This window comes from Erithacus rubecula (assembly GCF_903797595.1).
Source record: "Erithacus rubecula genome assembly, chromosome: 15".
Classification (NCBI taxonomy): domain Eukaryota; kingdom Metazoa; phylum Chordata; class Aves; order Passeriformes; family Muscicapidae; genus Erithacus; species Erithacus rubecula.
The window spans coordinates 9,760,715-9,778,225 of NC_136667.1; the positions used below are offsets into that span (position 1 = coordinate 9,760,715).

Below are 17,511 nucleotides of genomic sequence, written 5' to 3' on the forward strand. Positions count from 1 at the left end.
GGATGTTTCGAGTAATACCTCCTTCACTGCCCTCAGAAGAATTTCTCTACCTGGGCACTGTGGAACAGCCCTGATTGTGAAGTGGTATGAAAGTCCTGAATTGTTTCAATACATCACCATATGCTAACTGCAATTCTACTTCCATGTATACTAAAGATGTTCTGTGAAAAGAATGGTTTCACTATAGAAAGGTGCCATGTAGTTTATTTAGAATAATTATTGTAAAGACACAGGATTTGCTTGTTATCCTGCAATTAACCTGCTACAGAAATGTCTCCTTCCTCTCAGAAAGCAGCTGATACCACTTAAAGTAGAAGTCAAACACTCATGTCTGTTCTGATTTCAAATGTCAATGCTACATATTTAGTTGTGGCAGGATTTTTCCCTTGACAGATTTTAAACAATCATCATTTAGGTCTTGGAACTATTGTATATAAACATCCTTAAAAGCATTTGTAGTGACAAATGCTGTCACTTACATACCAAGAAAAGTTTTTAAAGTTTAAATTGAAATCTTATCTTGCAATCATTTTAACACAAAGAAAAAAGCAGCACAGAACTGGAACAGCACAGTGACATCAAAGACATGCTGGGCTCTGTCTTGAGTGAGAGCTTAGCCCTGATTTTTGTCAGTAGCCAGGATGACAGCATGGTGCACAATCAAAAGGATGGGTAAGTGACAAACTTCAAGAGCACTGTTCAACTCAAATTCAGAAGCAGAAGGTACAGTAAAGAGCATCACACAAAATTTAGTAAAATCAACTGCAAAGTACTGTCCTCAGGAAGTCAAGATTAGCTATACAAAAAATAATTAAATTTACTATTCAGACAGGGAGTTGGGTCGTATTGGAATACAAGATAAAAATAATTATCTGATGACACTATGATTCTATGATATTCCTGAAAAACAATATGTAAGACAAGAAAAGAGACTGTTCTATTTAAATAAAAAACTGTGCTGAGTCTAGGGCATTAAATCTTAGAAAATATTGACTGTTGCCTGCTGATCATATATTAATCTAGTGCTTCATGCCTTGGACTGCCTCCCTGCAGGTACTGGAAAGGATTTCTTTCTTCTTGCTGCATAATTTGTCTTGGCTCTTCTGTTTTGTTACTTGTTTGTTCTCTGGAAACCTGGGGAGACTAAAGGAGGACTTGCTTTCTTATTCCATGGCTACTGAAGCTGTCCAAACACTTGCTCCTATGTTTAGGAAGTAAATTGATCCCACCAAATCACAAAAACATTACCTCCAGCAGACTGGTAGAGGATCACTGGTTTTATTTGAACCTACATTTCCAGCTTGGGCATCAGCTTACTCCTGAGAATTAAATCTAGCAAATACTTCAAGAATTTAGTCTGCTAGAGGAATGTGTTTGATTTCCCCTGATCTCCCTCTAGTTCATTATAATTATTACTTGTGATATTTTACTTAGAGTGGCAAAGATTGTTAAGAGGATATTAAGAAATATTGTGTAGTTTACAATACACTGAGATAAGCAGAACAGATGCTCTTTTTGATCCTCTGGATTGATATTCCACTACACAGATTTTTGCAGCTGTGGGACTGGCTTGGTTCAACTGATTCCAAAACTTCAGGGAAGATTGTAGGCATTGGAATACAGAAGTGGCAATGGCTGAAGTGGGGAAAAAAACCAATGCATAGAGCTTGTGACCTTGTCAGCAGCTAGCAGCTCCTGCCACTTCTCTATCTGTAAATAGACCAAAGAACCAGCTGTGGAAAACCTTGAACACATTCCCACACATGGCATGCATGGCCAAATCCCCCATCTGTCTACCTTAGAGAATCTAATCATTACAAACTCATCTTCCAAACAAACAAAAGGAATAACATGACAGGGATAGATTTTGCACGTGCTCCCCTTTTGAAACAAAAAAATTAAACAGACCTAAAAATGTTAGAAAGTTTTCCACTGTTTTCCCTACATGTGGAATAAATTTTTTAAACACAACTTAAGCTCCTAATCTTTAATGAGTCTTCACTCATAAGGCCTCTTTTTATTTTGTTCCATTTTTCAACATAAGATCATACTTGAAATGAATTTATTTAGTTCTTGCATTTCCTTGTAAAAAATTATTTTTTCCCCAAAATATTGACTCTAAATGTTATTTAATGAAAACCAAACCAAATTTTGTAAGCACCAGATGTAATGAAATGAGGTTATTAGTTTGGACCAGGCACTTTCCTCAGCAACCTTAGCTGGCCTGCAGCTCAGCCAATTCACTCTTCGTTGTCACTGAGGCAACCTTCATACTTACATTCTTTTGGTGATTTCATAAGGCTTCAGAAACACTGTTTACCATGATAATGTATTCCTTTGCCAAGAAAATCCAAGATTCTCCACAGACTTCTCACACAAAGCAAGGGAAATCAAGCCTAATGTCATCCTGTTAATGCCATGGTAGAATATGCAGCTTTAATCCATAGCTAATTCAAACAACTAAGATCAAAAAAAGGATTATCAGTTCAGGTTGTCCTGTTTTTAGATGCAAAACTATTTTTTAACTTCTCCTGCAGATAAACAAGCCCAGAAACCTCCATGTAGCAGGGAGCCACATTAGCATTTATGTTTGTATTGAGGGTTTCCACCAGAGACTGGACAAAATGAGATGCTGCAGTGAGTGCTCAGGGACCAACAGCAATGGGAAATTATACAATAAATTTAACTAGCTAAATACCTTAAAATAAAGCTGATGTGGCAAAAATTCACATAGAAGTGAAGCTAGACAGCAAGTCAGACATGATGCAACTGTTCACCTCACTGGAACATCTACCTCCTTCCAAAGCAGTTGACCCACAGGGCACAGAAGCACCACAAAATGCAGCAGAGCCAGCACAGTGGGGGAGGGCTTTGAGCTGTGGGTCAGTGCAGCAGCTGAGACAGCCAGAAATGTCTTCTCTGATTGAAACAGCTATTCCACTCCTCCTCCTCCTCCTCCTCCTCCTCTCCATCCATCTCGTGGCTCTGTGATCCCTGCCTGGTGCTTAGCACATGGAACTGGTGAGATGATTCAGATCATGGAACTGTCAGATAATTATTCAGTTTATTTTTCTAGGTTAATACCTGACAGCTAGCTGAGCTAAATCAGCCCAAGGAGAGATCAAAGCAGGCAGGACAAGGGAGGAGATGCAAATCCCAGCCTGGACAGGACTGTCCTGCTGGGGAGTCACAAGCTGTGCCATCGTCTGACTGCAAAGGACAAGAGCAAAGAGATGACTTGTGTAAGGTAACAAGGGGCAGCTGACAAGAGGTACAGCTTGGATTAGTTGATTCAGGGATATTACAGCACAAGCCTTTACTTGTGCTGCTCCATTCATTGCCATTCATCCTTACAATGTACAGTGCCACGCTCACAACTCCTTCAGCTCCTTGACCATGTTGGTGTTTAGGCTTGTAGGGTTACATGAAGCCATCTCTTCCCTGCCACTCCTCTGTGTCACAGTTTAGTGGGATATACACCTGCCTGAGCTCTGGGCAGACACTGTGCAGCAAGCTGGGTTGCAGGCTGGTCTGTGGCTGAGACCCACTCCTCAGTACATGCAATTTTTCATGGCTCCCAGGAAACCAAAACACCCAAATCCACAATAATTCATGGCCCTGCATCAGTTTTTGTACCTGTACACTTTGAAATCCAAACAAGGTTCTCTAAATGTAGGCCTGGAAAGTTAATTTTCTTTTTGAGAAAAGCCCAGCCGTTGAGAGTCACTGTGAGCATGGTGCTGGCAGAGTGCCAGGGGCTGGCCTCAGCTGACCCCAGCAGCTTCTCTCAGCCTTTCATCAAATACTGTTTGCATCAAATCTAAAATTCTGAGTCCTTAGACTCACACCAATTAATGAAGAAGAGAGTTAAAAAATGTTCAACTCAGTCTAGAATTTTTACTGACATGTCCTTAACTCTGAATGCTCATTAATTTCTTGGAAAAAAGCAAATGTGAACTGTGAACCATTATTTGTACATATTCTCGTGAAGGAGACAAATAGTAGATAATTCCTGAGCTAATCTAAAAAGCATTAGAAATTCACTCCACACTCTTCATTTTAATTACCTAAGTCAACAATGAGTTCTTTCAAATGTGTTTTTATAATAAGTTCCTACTTAGGTGTTATGAAAAGGGAAATTAAAGCTAAATATTTTATAATTTGTAATGATAAGGGAAGATTTTAATGTTAATTCAACATGTGTCAGAAGTAACTCCTAGAAAATCATGCTAAGAATACATAACTATATGTAAACAAAAGTGGCCAAACACTGCAAAACACTCATTATACTTTTGTTCAGTGGTGAGTCTACAGATAGTCTAAACTTTCAGTATTATATTAATAATTTTGCTATCCATTTTTTAATAAGTGGTTTTCCATAAAGATTAGAAATTAATCTACCCTGACTTTCACCCAATAAGCTTAACTGCTAGAGGCAGCAAAAAAAATCACCTATCTAGACCTAATAAAGAAGTTTTTCCAATTTAAATATACATTGCATTTAATAAGTTTGCATGATAATTTCAACAATGTTCCTGAGCTTTTTAAATTACCTTCCTGCTGTGTCCTGGAGACAACTCTGTTCTAGCTTTCATTTTCAGCAGCTGACTTTATTAATATAATTTTTTACACCACAAAAAAGTTCAAAAATGTAAACTTTTAGGAGTTTCAAAAGCACTTGAGCTTTTTTTTTTTTTTTCCTGTAAAACCTAATGGAAATTTGTGCCCCTTAACAAAGGTTACCTAGGAGTGCACTGTACAGGTTTCATGCAGACATCAAGTTGTACATATCTGTACTAGAAGAGATGTTATTTTTACAGTACAACTTATCTTATTGTCCTGATTTTGCATAAACTTATTTGGCAATCTGGATGTTAACTGCATCTGATCTTGGCTTTTCCAGCAGTTTCACAATATGTTAGTTATGTGTGCAATTTTTTCCATTCTCAGTCAACCACATCTATGCCAATAAACCTTCCTGGGAAGTGTTCAAGGCCAGGCTGGATGGGGCTTGGAACATCCTGGTCTTGTGCAAGATGTCCCTGCTCATGGCAGGAGAGTTGATACTGGATGATCTTTAAAATCCCATAGATCTTAAAGAACCCAAACCATTCTGTGATCTATGATCAAGCAAGGAACAGCTTTTTTTAGGGGGAACACAACAGTGCTACATGGGTTGTACCAGTTTCCAGTGGCACCTGCTCTTCAATTCCTTCAGTTTCTGAGATGGAAATCAAAGGGATTTGCAAATGTCTTCAAAACATGAATGCTGAAGTCCTCTGTCAGCTGCCAGGTTTTGTGAATGTTTTCTTTTGGAAAACTGAAATTAAGTTTCTGTGTGGAAAGGCAGCAATAGTGCATTGCCTGTCTCTTTCCCAGCCTCCACACCACTAAGGAACATGTGATGGGAACTGGCCACAGAACTTAACAAGAAATTTAGTACAATCAGAAATAAATCAATATGAGAGATCATCACCAAATGACTGATCTATTTTAACATAAATTTATAAACAACAGAGCTGCAAAGGACCTCACAGGATCATCTATTATTGTTTCAAAATAAATCATACCCAGCATCCTTGAAAAGCTCCCAGCAACAGAGAACAGGACTGTACTATGACAGGCAACTCATACCACTATCAGACCATCTTCACAGAAAAATATTCTCTCAATCTAAATTTCTCTTGCTGCAACATTCCTTATCCTTCTCTTCCTGCATTACATGCTAATATCTGACACTGAAATATATTAAAGGTTACCTCACAATACTACAACAATGTGCTACAGTTAGGTGAATAATTTCAAAGCAACTCTTTCTACAAAACTACTGCATTGAATTTTTTATCATCTATCTCTCCAAAATAATTTTCACAGTCATTTCCAAAGATACTGTCCTTGCTCAAATTGGGACACAATGGCCCATCCCAACAAAACATTCAAAGAGTGAGATTCATCTCACCTGAACTGAAATATTTGTCTGAAACACTTTTCTATTACAGTCTGTTATCAGACTAGAATGCTTGAATTTATTCAGCTATTGATATTTATCCTTTCTGACACTGTCACGAAGCAAGACTGTAGCATGCATATAAAGCTATGTTAAGCCAAAGAAGAATTATTTGGGAAAAATCTTAAGGAGAAAAGTCCTACTCTAAATTGCATCTGCCCTCCTTTCTGGCTCTGAACTATGTTACAGAGGCTCATAACACATTCCAACTATTTACAGTTTTCCATGAATTACATAAACAAAGACATGCCTTAGCCCCCTCAAATACCATTTTTTTCATGTGTCTTCTTGATGTCTTCTAATACTTAAATTCATATTAAGTACCCCCTTTCCTGCAAAATTAAATGACTGATAACCTGTTTCTATTTTCTGTTCAGTAGATTGCTGGATTGTGTTATAGAAATGAATTAGTGATTCCAGAAAATAAGCTTTTGTGTGGTCTCATTAGCATTAAAAAAAACCAAAACAAAACCAGCACAGCTGAAATCTCAGTAGAGGACTGGCCCAGGCACTCTTCATGTTTTGTTCAGTATTATCTCAGTAACTGTTCTATCAGGAGGCAAATAGGTACTTCAGGAGGCTGGGTCTTCCTTAGAGAGATAAGAGTTGCTGAAAAGAACTACTGACTAGCCAGTAACTTCAGAAAATAAATGAGAGGGACCTAAACTTCACACAGCCCTGACTATTAGTTGGCATAAATTAGACACAATTATTGGACAACAATCAACTATATCTACCAAAGGCAAAATTTCCCCAAAACTTCTTTATTTCCAAAACATTACTTCATTTTAAACCTTCCTACTGTAAGTTCTATGTAGAAAACCTTTCTGGTGTATTGCCTTGCACTTAGCTAACTACCTTTCTTATCATCTTACCACAGGCCACAACATATAAAATAAACCCTCTGGAACTAAAATGCTGTATCCTCTATATTTGTTACTCAGAATGTTTCACTATCCATACAGTGGTGGTTTTAATTGCTTTCTGGAAATTATCCTACCATCATCTCATTGAACTTATTCTTGATGCATTAGGTACTCTATAAATAACTATTCTGGCCTCTAGTAGGAAGGTTGCCATTAGCACTACTGTGTATCACAAAATATATGAATGCAATTGCCTTTAAAAAGCCCTGTAAGGTAGTTTCTGATAATGCTACATCTATTCACAAGTATCTTTGTGAAACTGGAAGCCTCACTTTACTTGAAAATTTATTTGTGTAGAAATGTAATCAGTGGACAGACAGAGAGGTCTAGAGGGAAAATAAAACAGAGGTTGGGGAAATGACAGAGCAACTTTTTCTCCTTCTGAGATCTTTTATTACACTTTTTTTCCATCCAGCTTTATTTTTCATCTGATGCAAGATTTTCTTCCTGATCCAAATCCAATTTATATATATAAAAAAATCTCACTCTATATCGATTTTGCTGGGGTTCAAAATGGTATTTTTACAGTACAAAAATTTAATCAATACAGCCTGAAGAAGCTGGACTGGTAATGGTAAACATACTAACAGATATTTCATTTCAGGCAGCCAAAGCACTGAAAATTGATACCACTGCAAGAGATTCCTCATTTGGCACTGGGAACATCTCTGTTTACCCAGCCATAGCACTGGTGTAAAGGAGAAAACAGCTATGCTGGGCTTGCCACCCAAGAGACTTCAGCTGCAGAACTTGTCTCTTTCTTAGAGATCTGATACAGGTTGGCAGGTTGGATGAGGCTGGTATGGGCAGCATTTAAAATAAATGAGCAGAAGTGTAGCCTAATAGCAAGGAAGATTAGACTGACACAAGGACAAGGAGAAGTACACAGAAATCTGACCAGGACATTTTAAAAATATTGTTGCCGAAGTAAATGTGGAGTTTCCTTGTCAAATTTGGTCCTGTTTTATAATTTGTCTTCACTGTTTCATTTCAAGCTGTACTTGTAGCAAAGCAGTGAGATGTCAGTCATCACTGAACACTTATCCTCTGACTAACAAGCTCTGAAATCCTCTGCAACACCCCAAGAACCACAAAAGGAAGTGCTGTGCAAGGTCTACCCTGTTTGATATTTTGTTTGATCAGGAGACTGGTATGAAAGCAGTCCAGAACAATCTGTCATGAGCTGTAATGAGAGAGATGAAAGCAGTGCCTTTGTGCTCACTCACAGAGGGGAAAATGCAATTCACTGTTCCTTGGACTGAAAATCCAGTTGTGCAGGAAAAATGGAAACCTGTTGAGCAAGTGACAGACCACAACAATCGAGGGAGGTGTGAGGCCTGTGATAATGATGAGAAACATGGAGAACAACCATGGCTTTGTGGGGAAAAGGGAAATAGGCAAAGAGATGGCTCACTAGGCTCATTCAATATAGCTGTCTCACAGGTACAGCCTGAACTAATACAGCATCAAAAGAAAATAAAGATTTTGAGACACCTATTTTCAGCAAAAGTTCCCCAGATTGTCTGAAGGGATCAGGATATGTCTATATAAGCACTAAATCTTCTATAGTACACAGAACAACTATTGTTAACACTGATTCAGGCTCTGCTCAAAATATAAAGCTTTTCACAATTATTTAATTACTACGTTTGATTAGTGATACCCAGTAAAGAAGTAATGACTTATTCAAGCATTATTTGCAACAAGTAGGCACCATCTTAAATTCACTGGCTTACAGGATGGCCTTTGGGTGTGAGTCCACTCATAAAAATTGTGCTAGTCTGTGCCCTGAATGCTGGATGTACTTGTTGACTTCAGTAATGAAAATACATTTTACTTATCCTATTTTGAAAGAGCTCAAAATGCTGAAAAGTTGGGAATTGGCATTACTTCTCAATTGTATTACAGGAACAGCTACTCAGATTCATCTGTGTAAAAGCAATGGCAGCCCACAAGTGACAGAGATGCCATTGTTGCCCAAATCAGACACTGACCTGGCACTCAGAAGAAAAGGGGATAATGATTTGCAGAATGTACATCTACGTGCTGTGAATGGATGCTTTTAGAAGAATGTGATTTTTATCTTATTTTTTTCTACTGAAAAGCCAGTCTACATGGACAGATGGAAATCTGTTAAGCCTGGAGAAGTTTCAGGGTGACCTAACTGTGGACTCCCAGTACCTGAAGGGAGCAAGGAAGAGGGAGAAGAACAGTGGACAAGGGCATGTAGGGATAGGGCACGGGGAAATGGCTTTAAATTGAAAGAGGGTAGGTTTAGATTAGGTATCAAGAAGAAATTCTTAACTCTCAGGGTGGTGAGTCACAGACACAGGCTGTCCAGAGAAGCTGTGGATGCCTCATCCCTGGAAGTGTTCAACACCAGGTTGGATGAGGCTCTGAGCAACCTGATCTAGTAAAAGATGTCCCTGCTCACAGCAGGGAAGTTGCTGTGGAAGAAACCCAAATCATTCTATGGTTCAATGAAACAGTGAATCAACTAAAATAAGGCCTTGATCTGTGTGTATTACAGGAAAAACTATTGTGAGAAATCAAAAGTCATTACCAGCTTCTAAGTAGCATCTCAGGTTCACAGGCAAAAGCAAAAGCAGATGAAGAAGCTGGCCTTGCTTTCTCTTATTTTAGCACAAATAAATAGTTCCTTGGACAAACTCAGCAGTGAGGCCTAACAAGCTCTTGCACAAAACCAAGGCATGTGGCCTCAATTAGCACCAGTTCCACATGACTCAGTCTCTGCCTACGAGCACTGTGTCCATCACAGGCAGGGAGCAAACATCCCTGTGCTCACAGTCGAGCCCGTGCAGGTGAGTGCAGACACAAAGCAGCTCCCAGTAAATAAACCATAACTTCCTCTGTGTCAGCAGCACAAACAGAAATAGCAGCATGCAGCTGGCAGCTGCTGCTCTGCCTGACTGCTGCCAAACCAAAGGTGCAGCTCATGACTTGCATTTTTCTGTGGAGCCTGATACCAGCTCCACCAGGCTGGCCACCCTTCTTCAGGGCATTCTTGAATTCAGCATATGGGGGATCAGAGTAGGAGCTGAACAATTATATGCCATGTGAACAATAACATGCATTCACAATCCCTCTGCATTCCATCAGAGAATTATTTTGGACCCCAAGGTGGATACTATTTTAACAATCTGTTAATAAAATAGCCAAGGCTTCCTGGACTGCAGAGTGACCAAAATGTACACTGTAGTTACAATATGCTACGAGGAGTTTTTGCCCCATTGACATTAAAATATTATTTTTTAAAGCATATTACTCGAGCCAAAGCATTAAAGCAAATGTTGTTAAGGAGGGCAGAAGCAGCGAAATCCTAACATGTCTACAGATACTACCCTTGCAACAATATAGACAACCAAAATGCTAAGAAATGTAGTATGCAGGGAAGTTCTTATGGATTTGACTTTTACCAATAGCAATTGACTATTTTCAGAGGAAGTTAAAATTCACAGACTGCTGCATAAATATATTGAAATGATAGCTATTACCATGACAACAAAAAATATAAATATCAGCTTTTTAGGGACTGATGCAGCACATTTTCTACAATAGATGTTCTAAAATTCACTGAAGGACAAAACCTCTAGTTGTTCTACTGCTCTTTTGTACCCTTGCTCTAGCAATTCCCATTTGTGCTATTCCAGCTGTGAAGAAACAGAAGCTCACTCTAACACAAAAACTCTCCTTTAAAAGAGAGTGGTGTGGATAATTTGTGAGCAGCAGAACATTCCCACAGCTTCTCTACTTGAGAGTCCTCTTTTACAAAGGGCTGTTGTGGAGTACAAGCCTTCCATAGTCAGAATTTCCATCTTGACATTTTCTTGACCGCAGACTGTCCATGGAAGACCTTTCCATCCTATATCCTGTCATTTGTTTTAGCATGGCTCTTAATCCCTGTTCAGTAGATTGACTCCTGTGCAGGTGATAAGGTTGAGATGTAAAACAGGGATGCAGGCATTTAACTCCAAATATACACCTCTAAACCCCTTGCTTACATTACCTAATTCAAAGGTCCTTAATTCATTTTGGCACCTGAGTTGCTACTAAAATCCCACTTACTCACCAGGTTGTGCTACTAGATAATGACAGCAGCTTTATGTTAAGAGCTCTAGTTTTGCAATCTGCAGGACCTTGCACCATTGTTGGCAAGGATCCTAAGGAGCATCACCCTCCTAGGGCTGGCCTAGCACAAAGCACAGTGAGGGGGACACTCCTGACAGGATGGACTCCCTGTAGAGGCACAATGCCATGCAGACAGAGAGGAAAGGCTCTGTCAGCCACCCAGACTGGAGAGTAAACAGAGTCATTTTGTCATCACCCGAGAATTTGGGTATCTCCCTCCTGGGAGAGTCAACAGTTGCTGAGATAGAAGCATCCAAAACTGGATCTGTGGATTCGACCCTGTGGAAAAAGCAATACCTTGCTGTGGATTAGACTAGGATTTACAGAAGCTGACTTAATTAAATTGCATTTACATAGGAATGAGAAATATTTCCATTAACTGCTGAATGAGGTTCAGACAGCAATAGAATTAAGAATCTTAATTTTCAGGAAGAAAAAGAAAAGGAAAGGGCCATTATTTTTTGCATATCTGCAAAATAAGCAGCAATCAGTTGAAAAACACCCTGTGTTTCCTCATTTTATATCTCATATCCTTGACTTATCCTATTTCTTAAATCAATACATTACTACATCAGGTATTTTTACACAGGTTCCCTGTGATCTGATTTAAACATGTAGGATAATTAATTTTTATTGGAGTGCTTCTTTACTGCCTTAAATTTCTCATGTTTTAAATTCTGCAGCAACACATTTTAAGTGTTCCAGTCTTTAACTAGTATGTTTTTAAGAGAGACCTTGCTCACCAAATAAATTTTTGCAAACTCTTGCAACTCTACAGGAGATACAAATCAAACTAGTCACACATAGTTTTTTTCTTTTCAATGAAATATACAGTAGTAGGGAAGAGTTTTTCTACAATGTCAGACAATGTACAGCAGGGGAACTTCAATCATCCTTTTAATTAGCAGAGCAGTAATGGGCAAATTACAGAAAGAGGACAGTAAGATGAAATTAAGCAAGTCCATCATTGCTTAAGAACAAAACAGTGAAGGACGTTTCTAGTATAATCAAAAAGTTCTTGATATTTGTCTAAAACAGGGAACAGAGGGGAAGCACCACTATGCAACTGAGCAGTCTACAGAAAATGCACCACATTACACCATGTCCTGAGGAAATTTCAAGGCTATTTTCAACACTGCAAGCTCTTTGTAGTGAACATCCTTGTCCTATGACTGACAGCCATACATTGTAATTCCCTAAACCTGAAGAGTTTCTGATTACGGTGAAATGGGTTCACCTAATTATTTTTTCCAAGTTGCAGTTTTTGATGTTTAATTTTGAAACCTATTTGAGATGTCTTGAACTATATTAATATACTGTATTATGCCTTAATTTCTTTTTGAAGTACTTACTGTAAAGAATGCAGACTTTTAATGATTTTTAAATTATTCCACTCTGCACATATCAATTTACAACAATTACAACATTTTGCATTTTTCAAAGCCCTTCAGTTTTAAAGAGGTTTTTTACTTCACAAGATATTGAAGGAAGAGGCTGCTTATTCATTTTTACCCTTTGTAAAATTACCACCAATCTTGCTAGGATAGCTTAACCAAAAATAGATATGCTAAATATATACCATCTCCATATAATCATTTTAGGATGAATGTTTTTGTGACTAAGAACTGCCAGTATTCTTTTCCCAAACATAATTAGGTTGCTTCAGTGATATAAATGGATTCAGTGGAATTATGACAAATGTCCTGGAGTAAGAGGACAGAAACTGGCCTACTTTTTCTGAATAGAGTCTAAAGAAATGAAGGCAGGACAGGATGTCAGAGGCATCAGCTCTGTCACAGATTTCTCAGTCTATAATATTTTAGGCACAGTGCTGCAATTAATTAGTGACTCAGGGCTGGATTCTCACCTGAAACACACTGGGACTGCACTGCTGGTATCACTGCAGTTACACTAATTTATACAAGGCTCTGCCCCCCTGATCAACTCTGTCATCCCTTTTCTCTTGATGCTTCTCTCCCTTAATCTCAAGGTTCCATGCTAAAGGTGTCAATCTGAGAACAGAAGATGAGTTCTTTTGTTCAGCTGATGCTGCACGTTCAATTAGCCAGAGCCTCCCTTCTACCTGACAGGAGCACTCAGTACTCAGGAGTCTGATTTTCTTTTTCTGAAAAGCATTGCCTAGATGCCTCAAGGGGAGATGACTCATTAACATCAAGGCATTTTGGGTGACAGCCTATAAATAAAGCAACAAAGATCCATAGACAGTAAGTAGAAATATGACTATACTGAAGTCCTGGTGACATTAAAATAGTGTAATATCAGTCTTCCACACTACTGACTGTGTCATGTATTGGTAGATCACACCCCTACTGCACAGGTCAGTGAGATGTATGCTGAAGACCTGACTGATAATGGATTTTTACATACTATCATAACAGGGTTCAGCATGGTGTAAAGATGCTGTGACTCTCAAATACTCCAAGGATCACTTTTTTTCAATGCAGGGGGTTTTCACAAAGCATATTATATAATCTGACTTGGAACATGAAATTTTTGTTCTCCACACCTTGTAGAGGCAGGGGAAGATCAAATGAGAAATGGAACTCAGCCTCTTGTGCATTTCTCTTGGGCACATCTGCTGTCAGATGTCTAAACTGGTAATGAATATGTGTCTTTGAAGACTTTGGTGTGATTTGCCAAAGGATGACCAAACTAGGAAAAAACTAAAATTAAATGGGCAAAGTGATAAACAAGACAGCAGTGAATTAATTCCAAAACAGAACATGTTAATTTGTGTTGTGAGTATTATCATGGATTTTTAATTTTCAGTGCTTTATCTCAGAGAAGCATTTGTTTTTTTCACGGGCTAATTATTAAAGAGATGAAATCACATTTTCTTTTTTTAGAATGAGCTAAAGCCATTTCAACACTTGAAGATGACCTGTTTGCTGAATGGTTAGTGCCACTGTTGGGAACAATATTTTGGAGAATGCATAACTGTATCAGTGCTGGTGCTGTTTCTTTTTGCCTTGGAAACACTTTGAGAATCAAAATGGTGAAACACAACTCTTCTCACAGATGTCTCTGGATCTCTGCCTGAGATCAGCTCACCCTCCCTGATGCCTGTGCCTCCCTACAGGCAAAATGAACATAACTCCCCTTATTCCTTGCACAGTCCAAAGAATACTACAGAAAGCAGGACAGATGACTTTTCAAGGGATAGCAAGTAAAACAACTAAAGAAATAAAGTTCTGGTAGAAGAAGATGCTGGATCTCTGAGTATTTCAACATGCACTGCACCACAGGGACCAAGCAATGCCTGCCCAGGTCAGTAGGAATGGAAGAATCAACTGTATTACTTGAATAATGACTGCAGGCTTGGGATCCTTCCAACTGGAATTATAACAGCTATGTCTCAGGTACAGCACTTGAAAGAACTCTGCCAGAATAACTCTATATGGCTTCTCTACAGATTTCTGACACTGGTGTGATTTTGAAGCAGTAAAAGCCATAGCTTGTTTTTGACCTTCAGCATTCAGGCCAGCTGGCAAACTGGCACAACAGGCTAATCCATCTCCCTCATGGTAAATACATGTCAGTCTATAACCATACAGAACAGTTAGAACACTTTAATCTTGTCCATATAATAAACCAAAGACAGAAAGTACTTTTAAAATTTCTTCTTCTGATCACACATGGCTGTAGCAAAGGCACAACAATACTGTTGTGACTGGTGCAGCTAAAAATCTGCCAGAATCTTTCCAGGGTGAAATTCGGTTGATGCTGCCTAAAGAAGGCAGAAGAATCAGAGGTATATTATCTGTATATTTGTAGTTAGCTGATAGGAAGAGCCTTTACAAAGGTGCTCATAAGCAGCAAGGCAAAGCTTAAATGAAAACCATGTCATCTCTGGGAGAGGTAAATTGAAATCTGAGCTAACAACGGAAAATGACTTTTCATGGAAGTTCAATATTGTACAGTAGAAAGAGGCCACATATATCTGAAACAGATATCCAGCTAAGGATATTGAAAGGATGGATTTTAGCTGAACAAAAAGCCAGCCTAAGTTCTATCCCACAAGTAGAATAGGATTAGCAATACTAAGTGTCTAAACAACTTTCAAGCCATATTGAGCTGCTTTTATTGAGAACCAATTTAAACACAATGAAAACATATCCTGACAGCTATTTTGGAGTTCTGCAAGAGGATTTTTTGGCCCTCAAGAGGTGGCAATTGCCCAGCAAAAACTTTGGAAATAGAAAGAGTATCTGGGGGATGGTGCAGTGATATTGGGTTATGCCAGTGCACAGGTCAGAGCAGGGATCAGGCTGGACACTGGAAAGGACTTCAAATAATTTGCCAGTCTTTCACCTCACAGAAAGAAACATGATTGCAAGACTTTGCACCTATTCAAACTAGGACTGGAAGGTGCACTTTTTAGCAGAGAGGGACAGACATAATTGAAACCATTTATCCAGGAAATGGTGGACTACCCTTAATTCTCAGTCTCTGTGAAGCTTCACTTTCAAAAAACTAAACAGAAACTATAAGTGTCAAGCAAAAACCAAAGGATGATTGTGATTTTTTTGGTAATGTTCTATAGAAAATCAAATTACACAAACAACATGGTCTTTTCCAGACTCAAAAAATCCATTAATGATTCCAGAGCTCAGGCTGGACCTCCAAACATTGGTAATTCTTAAGGATATGCATGGGTCACCCTTTATCTGTCTTCTTCCACCCATACTGATTCTTGTCTTTCCCCAGGGTGAACTTTTAAAAGGACAGTTTATCTTGTTTGAAGAGCTAGAGATAGGCAGGTAGGGGAAGGTATCATAGAGGTGGCTCATCCCTCTTCAGGTTGGGCCACACTGTATCTGGAACAATAAATTCAAAAACATTCTAGAACCTTTGGTATTTCTCCCTTTTTAAGTCTGCCAAGATATACTAACTTCTATTTTAAAAATAAAAAAAACCCTTAATATAATGCATCCTTGAATTTTGAAAGTATTTGGAATTTGCTGGGGAACACAGAAATTCTCAGGACAAGAGTTTTTGCTGCAAACCAATAAAAAGTCAATTCTTATCAAAGCAGGAGCAATATCTGTCAGTGTCAGACCAAAATTGCATGTGTTAATTTTGGAGTGTAGAATGAATGCAAGGTCCTTGTCACAAACACTGAAAATTATTAGCAGGTCAATATATTGTTGCTTAAAAATTCATCATGTAGAGGAACATTTTATAAGTCCCTACTTAAAGATCACAAGCACACACTTTAAAGATCTGAGCAAAAATATATACTGTTTCAAGTGCTCTTCTGAATGACGATTTCTAAGAAAAATTGGTGACTTGGACCACTGGCTGTATTCCACAGTACTCAGCAGATCTGTCACTTGCATCTATTCTCTACTGGGATGTGCTCCTTATTGCAGTATGCTGACAACACCTTATCATCTGAGATTCTGGCTCTGTGGGCTCTATAGGGGAAAAAGTCGTAGTACATACACTGGTAATGACATGCTCCATTATAGAGCAAAATGTGCAGAGTGCATTCATTTCAAGAAAACGAAATATAAATGTATAAAGCACGTAGGAAATCCATTTCAGCTCTTAATCTTAGGGAGATCAGACCTTGATGGTCCTTTAAGGAAGAAGAGAAATTTTATCCCACCATGAGAGAACGATGGTCTTTTTTGCTTAAAGATTTTTTCGACAGAGCCTTCTTACTCATCATTGTGTTTGGATTTTTTTTTAATGCATCTTCCCATTCTCTCCGTGTGGATTCCCTGACTGCATGAGCCTGACAGGTGCTCAGCAGCTCAGGTGAGAGCCATACTTACCTCCAGTGCATGCCAGGAAGCATCTGCCCTCTTGCAGGACTACTGTACTCAGTGTCACACCACCAGGCAGAAAAATTCTTGCCACAGAGAAAATGTACTACTTATCCTTGGCCAGCTGCTGACAAGCCACAGTACTCACGCTCCATCCCTGTCTCGTGCTTTGAATTCCTATTAGTAAGAGCAACTATTTCATTAATTTTTCCAGCAGGAAGCAGAGGCGGTGCTGACAGAGGCAAGCGTCCACCATACCTGTGGAGCAGTCGGGGCCCGTCCAGTGGGGCTCGCAGCTGCAGAGCCCCGTGTCCAGCAGGAAGGCGCCGTGTCCCGAGCACTGCTCCTGGCACACGGGCAGCGCGGACTCGCAGCTCAGCCCGCCCCAGCCCGCCGAGCAGTGGCACTCCCCCTGCACACACACGCCGTGGCCGGAGCACGTCGGGTCCAGGCAGTCCTCTGGAAAGCAGGGATACACGGCTCAGAGACAAAACTCACACCTTTACAGTCATTTACTAGGGAAATGCATCACTGATTTAGATCAATTTGATTTTCTGTACAAATACCCAACTGTAACGATCTTAACAAATACAAGGCAAAAACAGTCTGTTAACATCTGTGCAAAGTTAAGTCAAAA

General features: G+C 39.2%; 1 protein-coding gene across 1 annotated transcript in view; it reads right to left on the reverse strand.

Moving 5' to 3' along the window:
* Window positions 1-17,511, reverse strand: part of TENM1 (teneurin transmembrane protein 1) — a 310,397-nt gene that overhangs the window by 96,480 nt on the left and 196,406 nt on the right. Inside the window, exon 11 of the mRNA XM_079318538.1 lies at window positions 17,133-17,333. Within this exon, the coding sequence (XP_079174664.1) occupies window positions 17,133-17,333 (201 nt within the window). The remainder of the gene's footprint in view (window positions 1-17,132; window positions 17,334-17,511) is intronic.